The sequence below is a fragment of the Euprymna scolopes genome, chromosome 3, assembly GCF_053919585.1.
Source record: "Euprymna scolopes isolate OS-2025 chromosome 3, ASM5391958v1, whole genome shotgun sequence".
Lineage (NCBI taxonomy): Eukaryota > Metazoa > Mollusca > Cephalopoda > Sepiida > Sepiolidae > Euprymna > Euprymna scolopes.
In genome coordinates, this window is record NC_136484.1 from 167,331,325 (window position 1) to 167,352,490 (window position 21,166).

Consider the following 21,166-nt stretch of genomic DNA (forward strand, 5'->3'; position numbering starts at 1 on the left):
ACAATGCCGAGATAAGCAGAGAGCATATACAGCACCTAGAAGTCCCAAATGGCCACCCTTCTGGTACTGGCAGGGCTCATCGTTGCTTAACTTCGGTGATCTGACGGGAACCGGTGTGTCAAACGTGATTATGCCAGAGTAGTGTTGTCATATTTGGTCTGGTGAATCTTTGTCTCATTTGAGGGTTCTTAATAAGGTGCAGAAACATCTGTAATTTCATTGACTTCACCTTTTTTTTTAATCTCTGTAATCTCCCTCTTACAGACATAATGTTGCTAGTTTCAGAAATTCTTCAGAAATTGTCTGATCTATTCCCCTGCCCCTTTTTTTATTTTAACCCGTTTGACCATCAATTTACTGTTTTAATATCCCATTGTAATACAGCTACCTATTCTCGTAACTTCCTTTCAAGAATTGCAATCTTGTAAAACTCTCTTCCTGCTGATTGTTTGTCTCCTAGCTATAGACTTGTTCTTTTCAAACACCTCCTGTCTTTGCAATAATCATATTTCTTCCTTGTTAGCTCCTTATATCAAGTGGTTCACACCTTGTCTGGAGTGATTTCCATTAAAAAAAAAAGAAAGCTAAATTGATTTTAACTTCAAATAGGTTCAACATGTCATAATTTTAAAAATGCGAAAGGTGTTGGCAAACTAATGCCTCCTATTTTTTATCTAGCTCGAATGAATAAGAGGGGATTGCAAATTGCATTGTTATAATGATTGAACTTATGCATTCATGACCTGAAAGTTTCATCTCTCTGTTGCTGATGGTAAGAAAGCAACTCCTGTCATGGGTGTCTGTCAGAAGCAGATATGCATTATTGAATTCCTGGCAAAAATGCACTTAGAATGGTGGTAATTAAATAGAAAAATAGATTCTGGAGCACCCAAGGTGGCTGGTTTTAATGGTACTATTCCCATTTTCATAGCTCTTTAACTTTTTGAGTTAAAAATAGGAGGCATTACTTTTGAAACGAACCTCATAATATATATCTTTTATTATCTATTCACAATTTTATATGGCTGTTTCAAAAAGTTTTAACTAGAGGCATGCTTACCAACATGCGATACCATGTGTTTTACCCAGCTTGACAACAAATGCTGATCACGTTATTTCCATGGTTTTCTTCATCTTCTCTTCTCTTGTGTTGTTATCTCTTACATTGGCAGCTGCTAAGTGGGGCATGCACGGGTTCATAAATAAAATAAAATAAAAAAACACAAACTCCGACACATTCTGCAAACATCAGTTGCAATCTTAGTGTGTGTGTGACATCATGAACCCGCTACACTATGTTCTATCGAGACCATGTTTGTCAGCTCATTTCAATCTCCTAAAGCTTTCTCGATATGGTCCAAGCCACAACTTACCTTCAATCGTGGCCAACTAGCAATTGTCGTCAACTATCGCAAACCCAAAACTGTCCATAAACTATTGCAAAACTCATTGCCAATCCTAAAACTCAAACAACAATATCTTCTGCTGGTTGCTCGCTTCATAGCAAGTTTCTCTTACTGTTCCAGGAGAAAATTTCAGGTATGTATAGTTTGTTGTAGACAAACTATACATAAAGGAAATGTTTTTGTCCTCCAATAACTTTTTAACCATTTTTTACTTTCCAGTATGTGTTTTTATTGCCAACCAATACACAGCAACTCTTAACAGCGTCTACATGTATCAAAAATGAATTTAATTTCTCTACTCGTGTGGAGCTAAACTAAATAAATTATATAAAATATATTGATTTATGGCTAGTCTTTTGTTCACCACGCCTTGATTAACAATCCTATTTCAGCTGCCTTTTATGTACATTAGTGAACAACTTTCTATACCTTTGTTCTGCTGATAAACTTAAGATCTGTTTTTGTTATATTTTCCTCCTCTTTTTTTAATTCCTAACACATTTTTGGGAGGTGAGAACATCGATAGTTACATGTCTTGTAATTCCACGTTTCAGTTAAATCACTACATTTGCAACAATGATTTTTCTTGCATCTGCAATAAATTCACCAAAGAATTGTTCCTTTCTGTTCAAAAAATAAATTTGATAAAATGCATTCAATTAATTTTTACATATGTTTTCATTTTTTGTTTAAAGTTTGTCTATTTTAATTGCAGCTATTGAACTTGTGCCAGTTAAGTATCGGATGCCAATCAATTTTCTCGTCCACATCAGCTATGCGATTGGCATGATGGTCTTTGCTGGAATTGCTGCTCTTATCACTGACTGGCGCCAACTAGAGATTGCTATCTCCGCACCTTTCATGTTTTTTATCTTCTGCTGGAGGTAAGGTTTTTGCAAAGTTTCAAAACGTTTCCTTTCTCAATTGTTGAAATTTTTGCTTCATGCAAAGTATTAGAATAATTGATAGTAGCGGGACCTATGGAAATTCCACAGGGGACTCCTTCATATGTACTATATTGATGTTCAGTGTAAATTCTTGCAGATTTCATACATATAGAGTTAATGTTCTAGCGATTTTTATATATTATAAAGTTGCAATTTATATATTATAAAGTTGCAATTTATATATTATAAAGTTGCAATTTATATATTATAAAGTTGCAATTTCAAAAATAAAAAAAATATATTCATATGATTTGGGTGCATTAGCTTGAATTGAAACCGAAATAAAAACTTATGAAAAAAAATGTGTGTATATATATATATATATATATATATATATATATATATATATATATATAGACTCGAGTTCCTTCAGCCTTAACCAAAACTTATGAAGAATTCTTGATAAAATTATTTATAAAAAAAATAGATGACTTAAGTGCCATCAGATATAATCGAAACTGAAACCAAAACTTATGAAGAATTCTTGGTAAAATTATTTATGACAAGAACCGGAAGTAAGACACAGAAAATAACACACATGCTATCGTATGATTATATATAGATTATGTTTTATCAAGTTTAGCAGTACATAAGTAGAGAAATTAAATTTATTCTTGATGCATGTGGAAGCTGCTAAGATTTGTTTGGCAATATATACTCATGTTGGGAAGTAAAAGATTTATTTTCATTGATGTATATTTGTTTATTAGCAAACTATACATACATGAAATTTGCTGGTGGAACAATTTGCATACGTGTTCAAATGTTGCTCCTGCTGAAAATACAATCGCTTCCCATCCATCCTCCACTGCCGCTGATACTTTTATATGCACTCTGTTATATACTTTCTCTTCCAAAAATAATTCTTTACAAGAATTTAATCAAGCCTGCCTGAGACAATAAAAGAAAACAGGAAAAGAAAACTCAAATGTTCACACAGCAAAACATGAATAATCAAATCCTAATAAAAATCCTAATAAAATAGTATATAGTCTGTTTGATACCTCCACTTTATACGTCCATTTCCTTCTGCATTAACTTTTTTTGGACCACGTGGTGTCCTTTTTTTCCTTTTTCTTTTTGTACCGGCTCATGCACAATTCCCAATTTGTATACACACTCAAACGTTGCTCCTGCTGCTAATACAATCACTTGCTATCCATCTTCCATTGCCGCTCATATACAACAGTAGCAAAAACTTGCTATGAAGCGAGCAATCAACAGAAGATATTGTTGCTTGAAAGAAACAGCTTTCCTTGTAGACTTGTATTTCATCATGTTTATCGGCTGTTTTTACTTGTTAGATCTTTCATTCAGGCCTCTAGATAATGTTGAGTCATCAAGAAAATATGTGCCCTTTCAAAGACTTCCTCTTGATGGCTTTTTCACGTATTGCTCCCCACTCCCAATTGATGTGAGATCCAATCATCTAAATTGTATTTACATCAAATAAACTCTTCAATATAATCAAAATTGGATGTTTAACAACTTAGCCTTTCCTATGCTGTTTAACGGTTGAGAATCTCAGATCTTTGTCATGTGAAAATGGAAAAATATACACAGACATGATAGAAAAGAATAGACACTAAATTAGATATTTTTCCTAAAATAAATATATGCTTATTTATATTTACAGATAAGAATAATTCTGAAATAACTTTGTGTATCTCATTAAAATTGCATCTAACAACATTGAAGCATACCATGAACCAAAGGAGCAACAGACCTATCAGAATTTCTGTGAAGACAAATCATGGTTCAACATGAAAGTAGTCTTAGTCAATGCAAAATAGGAAGAAATCTTTCAATACCCATTTCTACTGTTAATAGAGTACAATTCACAAGAAAGGGCAAAGAGTGCACAAAACCTTATCTAGATCAGCTCTGGTCCTCTGAAAGAACCCTGCGTCTTGTGAAAAGAAATGTTGAAGAGGATCCTTGGTGCAAAGCCTCTGACATTGTAACACAAGCTGGTGTCAGTCCCAGAACATCCATCAGGTATCTTCACAGACTGGGCTACTATGGTAGAGCTGTAAGAAGGGAAATCTTTGTCCTGCCAATATCAAGCATGGAAAGGATTGGGCTTGTGAGGTAGTGGCGAGACCTCTGACTTTTTGGACCAAAGCAGTGAAAGGTTATGGGTATGGAGGCTCCCTCAGCAAGAGTTTGACTTAAAAAGACTGCAGCCAACGTGGAACATAGGGGGTTCTCAGTTATGCTATAGGGTGCAATTTGGAGTGATGGTCACTCAGACCTGATGGAGTGCTAGCAAAACATCAATTCTGCTAAATGTTTCAATATTACATGAAGGACTCCTACCAATATTCTCAAATGAACCAAGTTAACTCCCTATTTATCGAAGACTGAGCTTCTTGTCACTTTGCTAGGGCGACACAACATTGGTTGAGCCAAAATGGGATTAATAAACTTCCATGGGCAAGTCAGTTTCCAGATATGAATCCAGTTGAAAACCTTTGGGGCATATTAGACTGGAACCTTCGCAAAAAGAAAAGGAAGCCATCTTCTTAGCTTGAACTTTTAGCATTATTGCATCAGACATGGCAGGAAATTCCTGAAGATGATATTCGTCAACTGATCTATGCCATGCCTAGAAGGGCCTAGCATTAAAAACAGCAAAGGGAATGTCAACCAAGTATTAGTTATTAAATTTGTGACTATTTTTTATTTTGTTCTATAAATTATATGTTTATTCAAATGAACTGTTTCTACCGGTGTTTATTCTTTTCTGCCATGTCTGTGTGTGTGTATGTATATATATATATATATATATATATATATATATATATATAAAGAAATTCTTCTATCATGTTTTTCTTAACTGGTAGTCAAACATTGATGCTATTTATTTTTTCCCCCTTTTTCTTTGGTAAACTCAATCATGTTCTATAAAGCCAAAAAGAAAAATAATTTTCTTCTACAAAACAACAAGACTGGTTGGGAAAGTATTTTTTTCCTAAGAATCTGCGGCAGACTTTTCCTCTTATTTCATTTACATTATAAATTTTTTATCTTTGAAGGATTAGTGCCATTCCAATTTCTAACAAAATAACAGTCTCATCTATATATACTAGCTGTATGCCCGACGTTGCCCGGTCATACAATACGCTTAAACATGATATTTTCATTTATGCAGATTGCGGATGAATTATTATAGAATATATTGATTATTATATATTACTTTCTGGTATTTAGAAACCTCTACAGTGAAAAAGTGTGATTTTTTTTTGCTAAGTGAGTATGTCAGGGTTATATATATAGAGGGGCACAGGTGTAATGAGTTGATCAGAACACAATCCATTAAAATACTATAAAACAAGCACAGGGAACATTATGGCGAGGAGACAGGGTAAGAGCTTATTAGGTTGAATACTCTTCTTTGGACCCTGTCCTAGATAGAGAAACTAGCGATAGATGCACCAGCCTAAATGTGGCAATAATACTCCATGCGTGGGTGAATGGTGGCTTTGTAGAGGTAGAGGATCCTTTGCATCAGCCTTGGCAATGTCCTCAATGTATTTGTGGAAATGTGTCTGGAAAAAAAAAACACTTGGCAGCCTCATCACTGTCTTTTCAAATATAATCATGAAATGATTTGATTCAAAACATGACTTGAACATAACATATTCACTAACTATCCAGGTTTATCATCAATATTCCATTTGACAAGAGGTTCAACACTGTCTGCTAAGTCTTCAGTGATTACAATTGCAGATATTGACTGTACCTATTTCCCACTGTTTACGGTCTTATCTCATGGTTTCTTTCCATATCCTCTAGCTTTCTTTTTGTTGTCTAGTTTTGCTTATATGCTTTGGTTTCTGTCAATATGTCTGAACCAGTGAAAACAGTTTGCCTTTATTAGAATATAAAGTTTTGGGATGGCCAATTTCTTAAGTAGAGTGTTTGACCTAATGTTTATTATCTAGTCTCATTTTATTTTGCATATCCATTTAATCATTGCCTTGTCATTTTTCTGAAGTCAAGCATATGAGGCCTGGGTGAGGCCCAGCACCCATTGCCACACGACATCATATTTCTTAGACAGCCATCATAAACCTTACTATTGGAAATTTGTCAATGTTAGCTGGGTTTTTAATACTGCAAAGATAAGTTATTTTCCTTGAACCATATGTGAAGAGTTGTCTCTCTTCTCCGCCTGTGTGTAAAACTAAAAACGTTAAATGTTACATTTTAATTAATTTATCTTTTTGTCAACCGTTGATATGACTTCCAATATGAATTTTATTTGAAACACGCAAGGTATGTTTTCTTTTAGTTAATTTATAATTAACTATTAAAGGTTATTAATTAACTGATTAATTAACCTACACTTTGCTTCTGATAATGATTGAGATGGCTGTTATTTGTGTATATTGTTTATTACATACTTAATCCTAGAAAGGTGATATTATTTGCTTGAACCAGTGTATGTAATATATATATATATATATATAGAGAGAGAGAGAGAATTTGTAGAAATTTATTAACAAAGTGGGAATATATCAAGTTATAAGAAAAAACACTGAATATTGAATAACATTCAATTTTTTTTTTTAATTATTTTTTTTATCTTTCTCAATTTTTGAGATGGAGATTGATAATTTGCATTATTTGGATTATTCAAACTGCTGTTCTCATCTTAAATGCAAGAACCGATGGTGTAGTGGTAAACTTCAGTTTCAAGTTACAATCTTTTGGAGGTTTATGGTTCAATCCTCAGTGTGGATGGCATTTAAAATACAATTATGACTTACTTAGAACTTCTACACGGTCATGGCTGATGGAACAAGAGCATTCTACTCCTGTGGATTAAATAAAGGATTCAATTCGGAATTTCATTCAGATTATCGAGTTCATTAAAAAAATTTCTGAGTTTGACAAGATACATCTGAAAAAGGTTTTCGGTTCCATCAACCGAAACATTGTGAAAATAACACGTAAGATGATAGCAGTAGTCCAAATAATCTTACTTGCTTCCAGAGTTCACAATCACTAGAGTTGTATGTACAATGCTTGAATAATCATCTCAACGGTATATATTTAACCAATGCCATATCTTCAGTTCCAAATAAAGTTGTCTTTTGGTTGCAGAGTTATACCTGAATCTCCTCGATGGCTCATAGCTCGGAGAAAAGATGCTGAATGCAAAAAATTATTGAAAAACATAGCAAAAGTAAATGGAGTGAAATATTCAGTTTCTGACAAATGTTTGGAGAAATTAATGCCACATGAAAAACTAGAAAAAAAAACGAAGACTTACACAGTTGTGAATTTAATACAGAAATGGAGTTTGGCCAAATTATCGTTGAACATTTGGTTTAATTGGTAAGTTCTATTTTTCTTTTTCATTTAAAAAAATCAGCAATTTAAAAATTAATACAAGAATAGAAAGAGTTATGTGAAATGAAAAGGTCACTGCTCTGACAGAAAATAGAATGTTTATTACCTCTGTTATGAATCAAAATATTGAATTTAATTTTAATTAATAAATATGCCTATTTATTAAAAAAAAAAAAATTCTGCCCTTGTTTTGGTCATTATACCGTTAAATTTTGAATTAGGGATAATATTCTTTTAAAATATTTGTCAAACAAAAAAAAAAATTTCCTTTAAATGAAAAAAAACTTTTTAAAATTATAAATGTTCATTTTTTTGTTTTTTATTTGTTTTTAAATAGTAAATGTTTACCAAACATTTAATTTAAGGGAAGTTTTTTTTTCTTTTTGTTTGACTCATATTTATTTAAATATTCACCCAAGTCTGAAAAAAATTGTTAATTTTCTGGCGCTTCTATAGTTTAGTGAAGACATTAAAAAATGAAAATATTTAAAAAAAAGTTATATTGTACGTACTCGTTATAGTCTGAAGTTCTCTGAAAAAAAAAATTCACTTAATTTCATCAAGTAGTTTTTATTTTACAGCGAAAAAACAATTTTGTATGATACCGAGCAAAAGGTTCGATTTTTAGGAAGTAAAGCTAATAATAAAAATGGGGAGGGAGTGTCGGCGCTTTAACTGGAGTTATCTCCCTTTGGCATGTTCAACAAATTTCGTAATGGCTGACTTCAATGCACTCTCATAAAAACGTGTTTTTCTGCTGTAAAATAAAACTACTTGATCAAATTAAATGAAATTCTTTTTTCCGGAGATCTTCAGTCCAAAACAGATACGTACAATATAACCTTTCTTTTTTTTTTTTTTTTTTTTTGATATTTTCATTTTTTTAATGTCTTGACTAAACTGTACAAGTACCAATTTTTTTTTTCTGCAAAGATTATTAGTATAAAAAAAAAAAATTTAAAAAAACGGCATGCCGGTCCATTTAAATTAAGATTGGTTGCTTTTTGTTTTTGAGAAAAAAATTCCAGGTTGCTCAAATGACGTGCATAAAAATCATATGAATAAAGACTCAGCAAAAACCATTTCTCCTTAATTTGTCATAAAATAAATAATAAAACCCACCAAGAAAAGTATTTTGTTGATCTAGTTCGTTTGTGTACAACCTAGCATCTATATCACTTGACCAATTATCACCAAACTTGATCCAAATATCTGTCACGGTATAACTTAGAACTGATTTAATTTTGGAATATTTAGGTCAACGGTCAAGGTCACAGAAAATTTTTAAATCCATGCTTCTGATGAGTTATATTCATTGTAGAGACTTGCTACTTGACCCATATGGATTGCTGCATCTAATATAAGCTTGGATATGCAAAGGTTGATCAAGATAGAAATTTTACAGATTTAGTAGGGAAACCAACAAATAAAAAAGGGGTAATAACTGTAAATTTATAACAAATAAATGTTACCAAAGGCAAGATAAGTTACTCTTCCACTTACCTGGATAAGTATTATGTGCTTTAACATATTTTGAAGCTTTTATTCAGTTTGATAAGAACTAATGTCAGTAAGTTAAACGAATAATAACATGGCCGACCCCAAACATGCTGTCTTCAGAAAGTCAATAATGTCTCAAAAATCTAAAAAAATAAACAAAATACAAATAGAAATCCATCCAATTAGTGTCACAGTGGTGACATTTATTGGATGGATTTCTATTCGTATTTTGTTTATTTTTTTCCAGTTTTCAGCAATTATTGAGTCTCCAAAGATGGCATGGTCAGGGTTGGCCATGTTGTTATTAATTTAATTTACGAACTTGACACTAGATCTTTTCAAACTTAATAAAAGGTTCAAAGTACGTTAAAACACATAATACATATCCAGGTAGGAAACTTTTATTTTACTCACGTTCACCCCTAACAAGGCATATTGCCAATTGGATGTAACGGGTTACTATTTAGGACCATGCCTAGGAAAAATTAACAAGATGTTGGTTTACATTACATTTAAATTTCTGCATATCGGAACAGCCAGGAAAGCGAGTAGCAGGAAGGGAAATCCAAAGTCTAGATGTTCGCAGGAAGAAACTATTAGAGTAGAAAGCTTTCTGGCATTTAGGGACCTCAACAGTGAAGGGGTGAGATTTTATTGCTAAGTGAGTTTGTTGTATGTCGAGGGGGTACAAGTGCAATGAGTTCATCAGAGCACATGCCATTAAAATATTTGTAAAACAGGCAGCATTGCAGCAATGGGACAGGGCTTGAAGCTTAGTTGACAAAGTAGGACCTATTTGATTGAAAACTCTTTTGGCCCCTATCCCAGAGGGTGAGACTAGTGGTAGATGCATCAGCCCTGATGTGGCAACAATACTCCATGCATGGGTAAATGGTGGCCTTGTAGAAATACACAATACTCTCAGGTGTGAGTAGTCTTCTAGCTCGATAGAGGGAATCCACCTTCTTTGCAGCAATTTTTGCAATGTCCTCAATGTAGTTGTTCCAGTTCATATTACCAACAAATGTTAGGCCAAGAAGTTTGAAGGAAAAATTCTCAGGTAGGGTATTACTTGTCATGGATGTAGGCGGTTGGAGAGGCGTCTTGTAATTGTAAAACGAGAGTAGCTTCGTCTTGCTAGCATTAAATGTTACCATCCATTTGCCGCCCCATTCCGCTATGGTCTGGAGGTCATTTTCTAATGATTCTGCCATTCTTCCCTCATGCATATTATAGAGCATTGTATCATTAGCAAATATTCCCATCTCAGACACAATATTATCCTGGTGCTACCAGATCAGGCTATCGGAAGATATTGACTTCTTGAGATGCAATGTCCCTAATATTGATATATAATATTGATGCTTTTTGTTTTTCTACTTCCTTTTGCAAAACTTAATTATGTTCTGCAAAACCAAAAACAAAAACAACCTTTTCTTTCTTCCCCTTTCTCTTTATCTCCCGCCATTTCTTGACTGGTGTCCGAACTTAAAATGTCCCAAACATTAATACTGCAACCCTTTTCCCTCTCACATTGCAGAACCCATTCATGTTCTGCGGGGCAGGAAATAAAAACGATAAAATCCACTATAAAACAATCAAACACAACAAACTAGCGATTGAAGAAACAAAAAGCTTGATGAAACATGAATACTATTTCCAAAATAACTAGGTTCAGCATTAAATAACCTGAAAAGGGTTAATATGCCGTAAAACAAAACAACCAAACTAATATTATCAGGGAGGTCAGATATGATTATCAGAAATAATAGTGGTCCAAGGATCAACTACTGAGGCACTCTGCATTAATGTTATGCTGCTTGGATTTTTGTCCATTAATGACAACCTGGATGGTCCTAGTGTCTAAGAAGGATCTAATTATATTTAGTATATGTCCAATTTTACCATAGAATTTAATTTTCATTAGAGCCCTTCATGCCAGACTTTAGATGGCCTTAGAATTATCTTGCCTTTGGTAACATTTATTTGTTGTATATTTAAATTTTTTTTACCTTTTTTTCATTTGTTGGCTTCTTCTCTGCTAAATACCAAAATTTTAACGTGCTCTTTGATGATGGTAATCATTATGCAACATTTCTGTCCGATCAGTTTTTGAGTCATTATTTCCATGGCATAACTTTAGAACACTTCATACGACATGGACAAGTGTGACCTAGATAAGATTTTAGCCCATCCTTATGTTGTCATGTAGTAGGTATGTAGTCTCACGACTGACATGTTCATGTTTCATATTATTATTATTATTGTTAAAACGCTTAGAACGAAAACAGCTGCTTTTTTTTTAATCATTTATATCTTGTCTTTAAAAACTTGGTTATTTCATTCAATCAAGTCAATCTCTGTCAGAAGGTCTTTCAGGTGGAATCCAACATCTCCTACAAGTTGATCAATATATGTGATGAAGTTTTCTAACCAATCTTTATCATACAATGCTTTTTATAAGCTGATATCTGACTTAATTCTACCTAATTTAAATTATCATTCCCAATCATTACGGTGTTGTCTCCCCATCCACCTGACACTCATCAACCTTTATCCTCAAGTCGCTTTTGGGTCTTCATAAGTGGTGACTCCTTAGTATAAAAAATAAGAGAAACTTCAATCAGTGATTAGCAAACCAAAGCCTTCACTCTCTTAGCAAGACCGAGATAGGAAGATGTCCTTATAACCATTTATTGGTTGAGTGTTTGTTTTTTGTTATTGTTATATGGCATTCACCCTAGCCAGGTTGAACTGGCTTCCTCTGAAGGCGGAAGTGCCAAGGGAATATTAAATTCACAGGTGGTCCTTAGTCACTTGTAATGTTTGATGCGTATTTGGTCAGGAAGCCAATATCTTTAGGCAACCTGATCTGGTAGCACCATATGCCCTAACAGATATTATCACTTTTGGCCAAAGTGGACTTGGAAGCAATGATAACTAGGGGGTGAATCCACATTCCCCACAGCCCCAAATGGGGCTTCATGACTGGATGTCTTTTAAAGTCATGGCTGTTTCCTCTAGCTAATCATGTCTAATGCAACTCGTAACATTGTTGTGTACATTTCATAAAGTGATACTTTCTCTCGTGCTAGAATTTATACACATTAGCAACAATATCCAGTGAGGAGAAAGACATAAAAATCTGCAAAGATTTTGGATGTCCCTTACAGACTGCATATCATCTAGAAGTTCTGCCTCTCTGAAAATTTTAAGAGGGATTTTTTTCGGGCCTTTTACATAGATATGCTATTTTTTGGTGTTTGAAACAGTTTTCATTGGTTGAGAATACTTTAAGTTAGAATGCTCCTATGAAAACTTGCTTGCTTTTGGAAGTGAAGAAGAAAGCGAATTCTAACAAAGCAAAGAAAGAAAGAGAGTGTGGTAATTAGAGCCATTTGCTTTTTAGCATTTGTAGGAATCACTTGGCAATTCAGTCACATGACATACACACATGTTCCTATTTACTTACCTCCCCATGAGGGCAAAGTTAGACACAAGGTCGGTTTTTAATGTGGGGAAAATCCAGCTCCCCAAAAAGGGGCACTCTGGATAGGATCAAAAATAAAAATTGTCTCTGTCATGAAGGATTTCTCCTCCACTGACCAAAGACAGAAAAGGTGAAGTTTAGTATCAGAACAGGTACTACACTTTGTTCCTAGCCAAAAATTGTTAGCTTGAAATTATCTTTCACCGATGCTCCTGGCATTCATACAACTTTTCAAATATATAAAATATATATAAAAAAATTTCCTTTTTTGTTTTTTTACTTTTTCTCAGGTTAGTTAACAGTATGTTATACTATGGCATAACTCTAAATGCAGTGAACATGGCTGGCAACCCATATTTGAATTTTGTGGCAATGGCTGCCATAGAAATCCCAGCAAATGCAATGTGCATTTTAACATTCAAATATTTTGGAAGACGTTTTCCTATCTGCTTTTACATGGTGTTTGGTGGAATCAACTGTCTCATCACAAATTTTCTACCGCAAAGTAAGTCTTGCATCGTTTTTCTTTCCATTTCCATTTCTTTTGTAATATTTTCAACAATAAAATAAAATCCAAGTTCTTTATACCTAAATGTGTGTGTTTATGTGGGGTCTTTTATTGCCTTGCCTGTCGCTGTTTCTCTTTACCGTGTTTCATGTGGCGCGTCTCATCTGTTTAACTAAAACTTTTTATGCATGGCACAAGGCGACGTTTGTTGAGTTTTCTTCAAGATTTTATTTGGAGTAAATTTATTACGGAGAGTGAGAGAAACTAATGTTATCTTATCCAGTTATTTACTTCTTAAACTTTCTAAATTAATGAAATTAGTGATGCAGATGAACAGACATCAAAGTAAGATTTGCCTTAGATTACAGTTTTCTACAGTATGAGTTGTTTCTCATTCAGATGACTTCCCTAGAGAGCACCGATCTGAAAACCTTAGTTTTCTCTTACTTGAAAAATATGACATCATTCGTCATTGTTTGATTCTCTTTTGTCTACAACATTTGACCTCTTCCTCCTCCTTATGGATCTTTTATTCAACCTTGACAATGATGTATATTTTACAGATCTGGCTTATTATGCACTCAATGTGACCTTTGTCAAAATTCACATTAGCAAACTTAATCTCTACTGACATAGGGCCTCTAATGTGTAACACTTTATTAAATTGATGAACGGATATTTTAAAGTTTTTATCCATTCAATCTTCACATTTAATCATGTTGTGATTGGGTAAAAATATGCATCCCATACTGAAAACGGTTTGGTTGTTTTGTCTTATGGCATATCAACCGTTTCAGGTTATTTGATATCATATCCAGTCATTTTGGTAAAAGATTTATGCTTCGAATGCTTTATATCTTCAAATATTTATTCATAGTGATTGGTTTGGTTGTTTTGTAGAGGAAATGTTTTGTTTGTCTTTTTGGCTTTGCAGAACATGATTGGGTTTTACAAAGGACAAAACAATAACATCAGTGTTTCGTGCATTTAGACTAGGCAGTCGGTAGCACCAGTTCCATACTGGATAAATGCCAAAAAAAGATATGTAAATCACTGTGAGAATTATCCTGCGTTTTCAAAAAAATGTGCATTTTCAAAAAATGTACATAAGATAAAAAGAAATAGTTCATTCAAATGGGATTTATACCTCAATGCCGATAAATACTGACTTATTGTAGTGGGTTATTCTTCTGACTCTGTTACTACTTTTGGTAGTGACATGGCTCTGCTCAAGCAGTGCAAATGAGATAAAATATCTTGGCCTTCTGGTTGACCCATTCTTCAAACTTACATTCAGGCTGCAAACAAAGTGAGACACACTGTGTTTCTCATTCGACACTCATTCTGCAAACTCACTCTTGAAACATTTCTTCCACTTTTTCTTCATAAATTATTCATTCCTGCATCAGAAAAAGGTCTGTGTGGACATTATCAGAAACTGTCATTGATTTTCATGGAACTTGAGATGGGTTGGCTTTTTGATCAGAATCTCCCAACCATGAAATAAACTTCTGAGAGATGTAGTAAATTTATCAATGAATCTGCAGTTTAAGGTGAAATTGGACAGGTGTTCGGCTGTTGTATCCTTTTATATGTAAATTCCTACCACGCTTTCCATACATGGCAACTGAAAAATGTTTGTTTCATTTTTTGTCAAATGAATTGAAACAAAAAGAAATGTATTCTTTTTTTCATGTGACAAAGGTATCATATGTCGGTGTAGCTCAAAAGAGAAATCTGACAAAGAAAACAGCAAAACAAAAATCTTAACTGAAAAACTGTTGCAAATGGATGCATTTCCAAGAAAATCTGAATAGCTTTTATGGAGAATAACACAAAATGAACAAATAAAGCAATCATTTCTACAAAATTTATTAGAAAATTAAAAAATACCAAGGACACGCCCCCCCCCCCCCAATACATCTGAGACCAATGGAGATTACCCCTACAAAAAAAAAAAAAAAAATTGTGAAGACTCTAATTTTTTTTTTTTTTCAGAAAAAACAAAATCCTAAACATTGTGGGGCTGGTGTCATTATTTTCTTCACTTTTGGACTTTACCATGTTAACAATAATTTGTATATGTCTAAGTGCAATAATGTCTTATTATATGACTAAATCATGTGACTACATCAAATCAAATCATTAGATAATTCGCACTACTGTGCCTCACAACATTTCGGCCAATATAATCTATGGCCTTCTTAAGATGAGTCTCGTTGAACCTGAGAATCTGCATGAAATTTTAAATGAACCCTTTATTTAATCCATGGGGCTAACTTCTCATGCAATCAACCATGATCTGGTTAATCTTAATTTGTAATTATATCCTAGCATCACTTGTATTGATAATTAAAACTGTGACATATGCCAGAGAGAATAACTTGGTTGGTCTGCAACGTGGGGATGTTTCTCAAAGGGCTGTTATCTTCTTGGCACAGCACAGCAACTCCCTGGAGGCTAAATGATAGACACCTTCCCTGCAATTAAGGAATTATACTCATCCATAGTCTAGATGAGGCTTTTGGCATCATTAATTCTCTCCAAAGAAAATTGAGAGCAAGAAAAGGTGGATACATATTAAAAACAAAGAGATACTGTTATCAAGTTTGTTGAACAAAGCTGGTGTCAGCTGAAATTGATCTGACCTGTGGCCCAGCAGCCATCGCTCTTTCTCATCAAGCTTTTAACCCTAGCTGAATGAGAGGCCACATTTTTCACCATATTTTAATAACAATATTTCAATTCTTCTTGTCTCCCCATGAGAACCATAAAAATCGGGCACCCCGTACTTGATAGAAACTGAAATTTGAGGAAATTTTATAAATTGATAATTAATACTATGAACATATGACTGCGTTCATTGCACAGGTCGTGATAATTAACTCACTGTGCCAGTTCAAGGTCGTTGCTTAATTTTAATGTGAATTGCACTGACAACAAAAGAATTCTCTCTTCAAATAAAAACAGATTAAAAACAAATAACAGAGGTTTATTTTTGGGAAATTTTACTGGTACCCATTTCTGCACAACAGACTTGCCAAATGAGATTATTGCCCAACCAAATCAAAACACAAGTCCCAGAGCTCATTTTTTTCTGGAGAGACACGCAGATCCAACTGACGATCAGTCCAAAGACAAACAAAATAAATCATCTCATTCAGACTGCCATTGTTTGCCCATTGGCTGGAAAATGTGTACTTTTGACTGAAAATCTTTGATTCCAATCTTTTTCTATGTCATCCCCATTCAGACACACAAATAATGGCTAATCTTATTTACAAACATCATAGACTCAATTTCAAGAGGGTCTTCACCATTATATTTTGGCAAAACTCAAGTGGTTTATAATCACAGCAGGGAATCTCGATTTAATGACATGCTTTTTTATTAAAGATAAATCAAACTCTTGTTGGCCAAATGCAAAATCGGAGGTATTTTCAAATGTCTTTTGTGATCTCTCTATTCTTGGTCAAACATCTTTCACCCGCTACGAATATGCATGCATGTATTCACTGCACAGGTTGGGATTGTGCAAAGTTCATGCTACAAAGAATTCTCATCTGAAGTAAAACCTTAAATCCAGTTTATAAACAAATGACAAATGTTTAGGTGGGGGGGTAAAAGTGATATTTGTTTTGCTTTAGGTGAACTAGGCATTTCATCTCGGCAACTAAAACTGGACACAACAGACCCTCTGTCTCCAAGAATTACTGAAAACTAGCTTTAATTTCAACTGTGTTTGTCCTATCCGGATGGATGATTCTAATTGCTTCCTCTTTCCATCTCCAACCTTGATCTGAAATCTTAGATTCTGGCCTTTGACAATGGTTACCATTTGACCACCCAAAAACTGATTACTCAGGATATTCACTGGAGATAACGGTTAGGCAGTCTCCATTCGAAAGGCTTATCTGCAAATAATCCTACACATTACTTTTCTCACATGGGTCGGTCTCAGCATGATCCCCTGTTAAATGAGATTCAAAGAAAAAATCTCTTAGGTGATCAGGCTTAAACTCGAGATGTTTTCATTTTTTGTGCTCCTTCCTCTTTTTATGAGCATCTATCACCTGCACCATGTCATCCGTATGCATCTATAAAACATGCAGCTAGGTACATGTTTACGGCACCAAAAAATCTATTATTCACTTGCACCGCAAATATGCAACCCACTAAACATGCTACCCAGTGCACATTTACAATTGACATTGCTAAAATTTTAAATGTTTGAATTTACATAATGGGATTTCACCTAAAATTGCATAAAATTAAATTGAACTCATATTTGAGTCCCTTACGCCAAGCATCTATGTTGCAAAATTCATAATTATTGATTATTTACTTTAGGGGTGAATTCTATATGTTCAACTTTATAAACATTGCTTACTTTATAAAGATAACGATTTTGATATTTCTTTTAAGACCCTTCTTGGATCCCACTGCTCATGGCTTTATTGGGAAAATTTGGGAGCACAGCAGCTTATGGAGGAATATATCTGGTTGCTGCAGAGGTTTTCCCCACACTTGCAAGGTAAGTAAAATTATTCACTTGTAAATCATAGATTGAAGTTGTAGCTTTCATGGTAATCAGTTAGATTAGCTTCAGAGAATGAAACCTGATGAAAATAGTTCTATGTTGATTTTTTGTTTTTTAATATTATTAAATAAGGAATGTTTTGGAGTTAAAATCAATGCGTTATTTCATAAGGAAAAAGAAGACATTTTAATATATACTTTTCTCTCGACTCCTTCCACCATAAGTATCATTTCATACCAATGGTTGATCGATCAAGCAAAAAAAAAAAAAAATCTAAATGTGCCCCTCCCTACTGATTAATTTTGTTTCTATTAAATCCACAAAAAAATGAAATGAATATTATAAAATAAGTGTCCATGTTCTGTTCAAGGCAGTACTCAAAAAGAATATATCAGCTTTGTGGGTGTGTCTTATGTAGTTTTTGACTTTTAGCTGGATACACACACACACACACACACACACAAGGCTACCCAATATTGCCCGGAGCAAAAGTGTAACATAACTTCTATTCCTTTCTCTTTTCTCCTCCTCAATTTCGTCTTTGCTCAGCCCATTCCTCTCTTAAGACAAAAACATACACACAATTTGAATCAGCGTGAGGTAAAAAAAAAAATCAGTTACTTGTATTATTTAAATTCTTTGGACTATTGTTCTCATCGTGAGTAGTATTTGTACAATATTTCGGTGTGTATAACCTCCAACCTTCTTTAGGTGTATCTTGTCAAACTCTGGAATTGGCACAGAATTTCAAATGGATCCCTTTATTTAATCCATGAATTTAGTATGCTCTTGTTCCATCAGCCATGACTAGGTAAAAGTATTAAGTAATTTGCAATTGTATTTTGGGTCACCTGCACTGAGAATTTAAATCTCCAGGAATGTATCTTTTACAACTGAATTTCACCAAGTACTTTATCCACTGTGCTATGGATCCTTCTAAGACATTTGAAGTATGAATGTTGGCCTTAAATCAGTTTTTATTTCTAGATATAAATATCAATACATATTATTACTATATGCATTTAATATATATAATAATTTTTACTACCTCCTGCATTACTATCTATCTATATATTATCTATTATTTATTTATAACTAGCAGTTTGCCCAGCTTTGCTCGGGCCCTATGTTTATGTGCATGCATATGTGTGTGTGTGTGTGTGTATATATAATATATATATATATATATATATATATATATATAAAACGTTTGATTCCCATCCAGGTAATCTAGATCTAAAATTTCAAGTGTTTAGACACAAAATTGGCAAAGGAGATCAACTCTTCAACTTTGACATCTTAGCAGCCACATTTTCGCCCAAAAACTGATTAAAAAGCTTGCTGCATATCTGAATACACTTTATATAAAATTTCAAATGTTTAGACTGATGTTAAATTTGAACTCAACTCAACTCCAAAATCCAACTGTTCTCTTCTCATTGCACTTTCCACACTGACCGCACGAGGTAAGGTTCTTTACTTTTAACCACACGCCCCCTTGATCTCTAAGATCAATAATTAGTATACTAGTCCGCCATCCACACTGGGCGTCTTCGTTCACAGTGCGATCGTCGAAGAGGCTCTTCTTCAGACACTTCAACATCAGCATCAACCTCCTCTTCCTCTGATGGCAAGGAGACTCTCCGTATATCTAAAATGTGACGAGGCATTCCGTTAATCGCTACCTTGTTTTTGGAGAGTACTTAAGTCACTGTACCTTTTCCCCAGCGAGTCATGCAACGAGAATTGGGTGGTTTCACCCACACCTCTTCACCAACTGTGATGTCCATGCAGGCCTGTTCTTCTCTCTGTGTTACAGTCAATGGATGTTGCCATTTATAAGAGAAAATAGACCGGTGCGGCACTGAATTTTCAACCAGCCTTCAGCGTCATATTGTACCAAAAAACTGCTCCTTGGGGCGAAATCTGGTTTCTTGATACCACAGCTTTTATAGTGCGATGGTGCCTCTCTATAATTCCATTTCCACTTGGACGGTATGCAGCTCTAAAATATAGCCCCACATTCCACTTCACACGTAAGTCTCTAAAAATAAAAAAATATCTAGGTTACTTGGATATGAATCAAACTTTTTAATATATATATATATATATATATATATATATATATATATATATATATATATATAATAAAAAGTTTGATTCACATCCAGGTAACCTAGATCTAAAATTTCAAGTGTTTAGACACAAAATTGGCAAAGGAGTTTGGTATTATCTGCAGAGGTCAACTCTTTCAACTTTGACATCTTAGCAGCCACATTTTCGCCCAAAAACTGATTAAAAAGCTTGCTGTATGTCTGAATACCCTTTATATAAAATTTCAAATGTTTAGACCCAAAATTGGCTGAATAGTTTGCTAGAGACTGCAACTTCAACTTTGACCCCTTAGTAGCTAAATTTTCAGCCAAAAACTGATTAAAAAGCTTGCCTGAATACACTTTGTATAAAATTTCAAATGTTTAGACCAAAAATTGGCTGATAGGTCAAAATTTTTTAAACTTTGACCCCAATTGTGACCCCTTAACATTTATTGTTTTGGGCTCAAATCAAGTTCAAAAGTTTGATCCATGTCAAGGACCTACATCTAAAATTTCAAGTGTTTAGACACACACTTAGCAGAGGAGTTTGATGAAGTTTTTGAAGGTCAAATCATTGAACTTTGACCCCTTGACAGCCAAATCTCTAGCCGAAAACCAATTAAAAAGATTTTCCCAAATCTCAATACCCCTTATGTCAAATCTCGACTCGAATCTATAGACTGAAAATTGACAGAGTAGTTTGGTAAGAAAATGTACACACACAGACACTTTCACAGATATATAGATTAATGTGTTAAATTTCATATTATATTTAGTAGTTGATCGTCACCCAGCATATGTGCTGCTTCCTTGAGTTGTCACTCTCCACTGTTCTTCTCTGTCTATAATTTTTACTTCGTCCCATAATGGTAAATGGTTTTATTAGGTCAACCAACCCCAACTTCAATCTCTCCAAATTTCGATGTTCTTCTAACCATAATTTAGTGGATGACATGTCTCACCTTTGTATAGTTTTCCACATTTACATAGAATCTTATATGCACAGTTTTTGGTCATGATTCTTTCTGTCGCACTTTTTTTTTTTTTTTACCAACCTAATATATGTAAATCCTCTGTTACTTTGAAGTAGCCCTTCTTTGTTTCATGTTTAGCTCAGGGTCATATATTTTAATAACTTTATAAAAAAAAAACAAGAGTTAAAACTTCTTGCTTCTATTTATAAATGTACAAGATGGAAGTGATGGGGTCATATGTTTCTGAAATCATATGACACTTCAAGGACAGGTGATTATTTTTACTAATATATCTCCGGTCATTTTAAGGTCATCTAAGCTTCAGCCTCTGTCCCATCGAGGAA

At 34.0% G+C, this 21,166-nt stretch overlaps 1 protein-coding gene across 2 annotated transcripts in view; it reads left to right on the top strand.

Moving 5' to 3' along the window:
• Positions 1-21,166, top strand: part of LOC145260239 (organic cation transporter protein-like) — a 77,070-nt gene that overhangs the window by 55,169 nt on the left and 735 nt on the right. For both annotated transcript variants that reach the window (XM_080118072.1, XM_080118067.1), the window contains 4 exons: positions 2,122-2,290; positions 7,466-7,699; positions 12,995-13,209; positions 17,638-17,746. In XM_080118072.1, the coding sequence (XP_079974198.1) occupies positions 2,122-2,290; positions 7,466-7,699; positions 12,995-13,209; positions 17,638-17,746 (727 nt within the window). The remainder of the gene's footprint in view (positions 1-2,121; positions 2,291-7,465; positions 7,700-12,994; positions 13,210-17,637; positions 17,747-21,166) is intronic.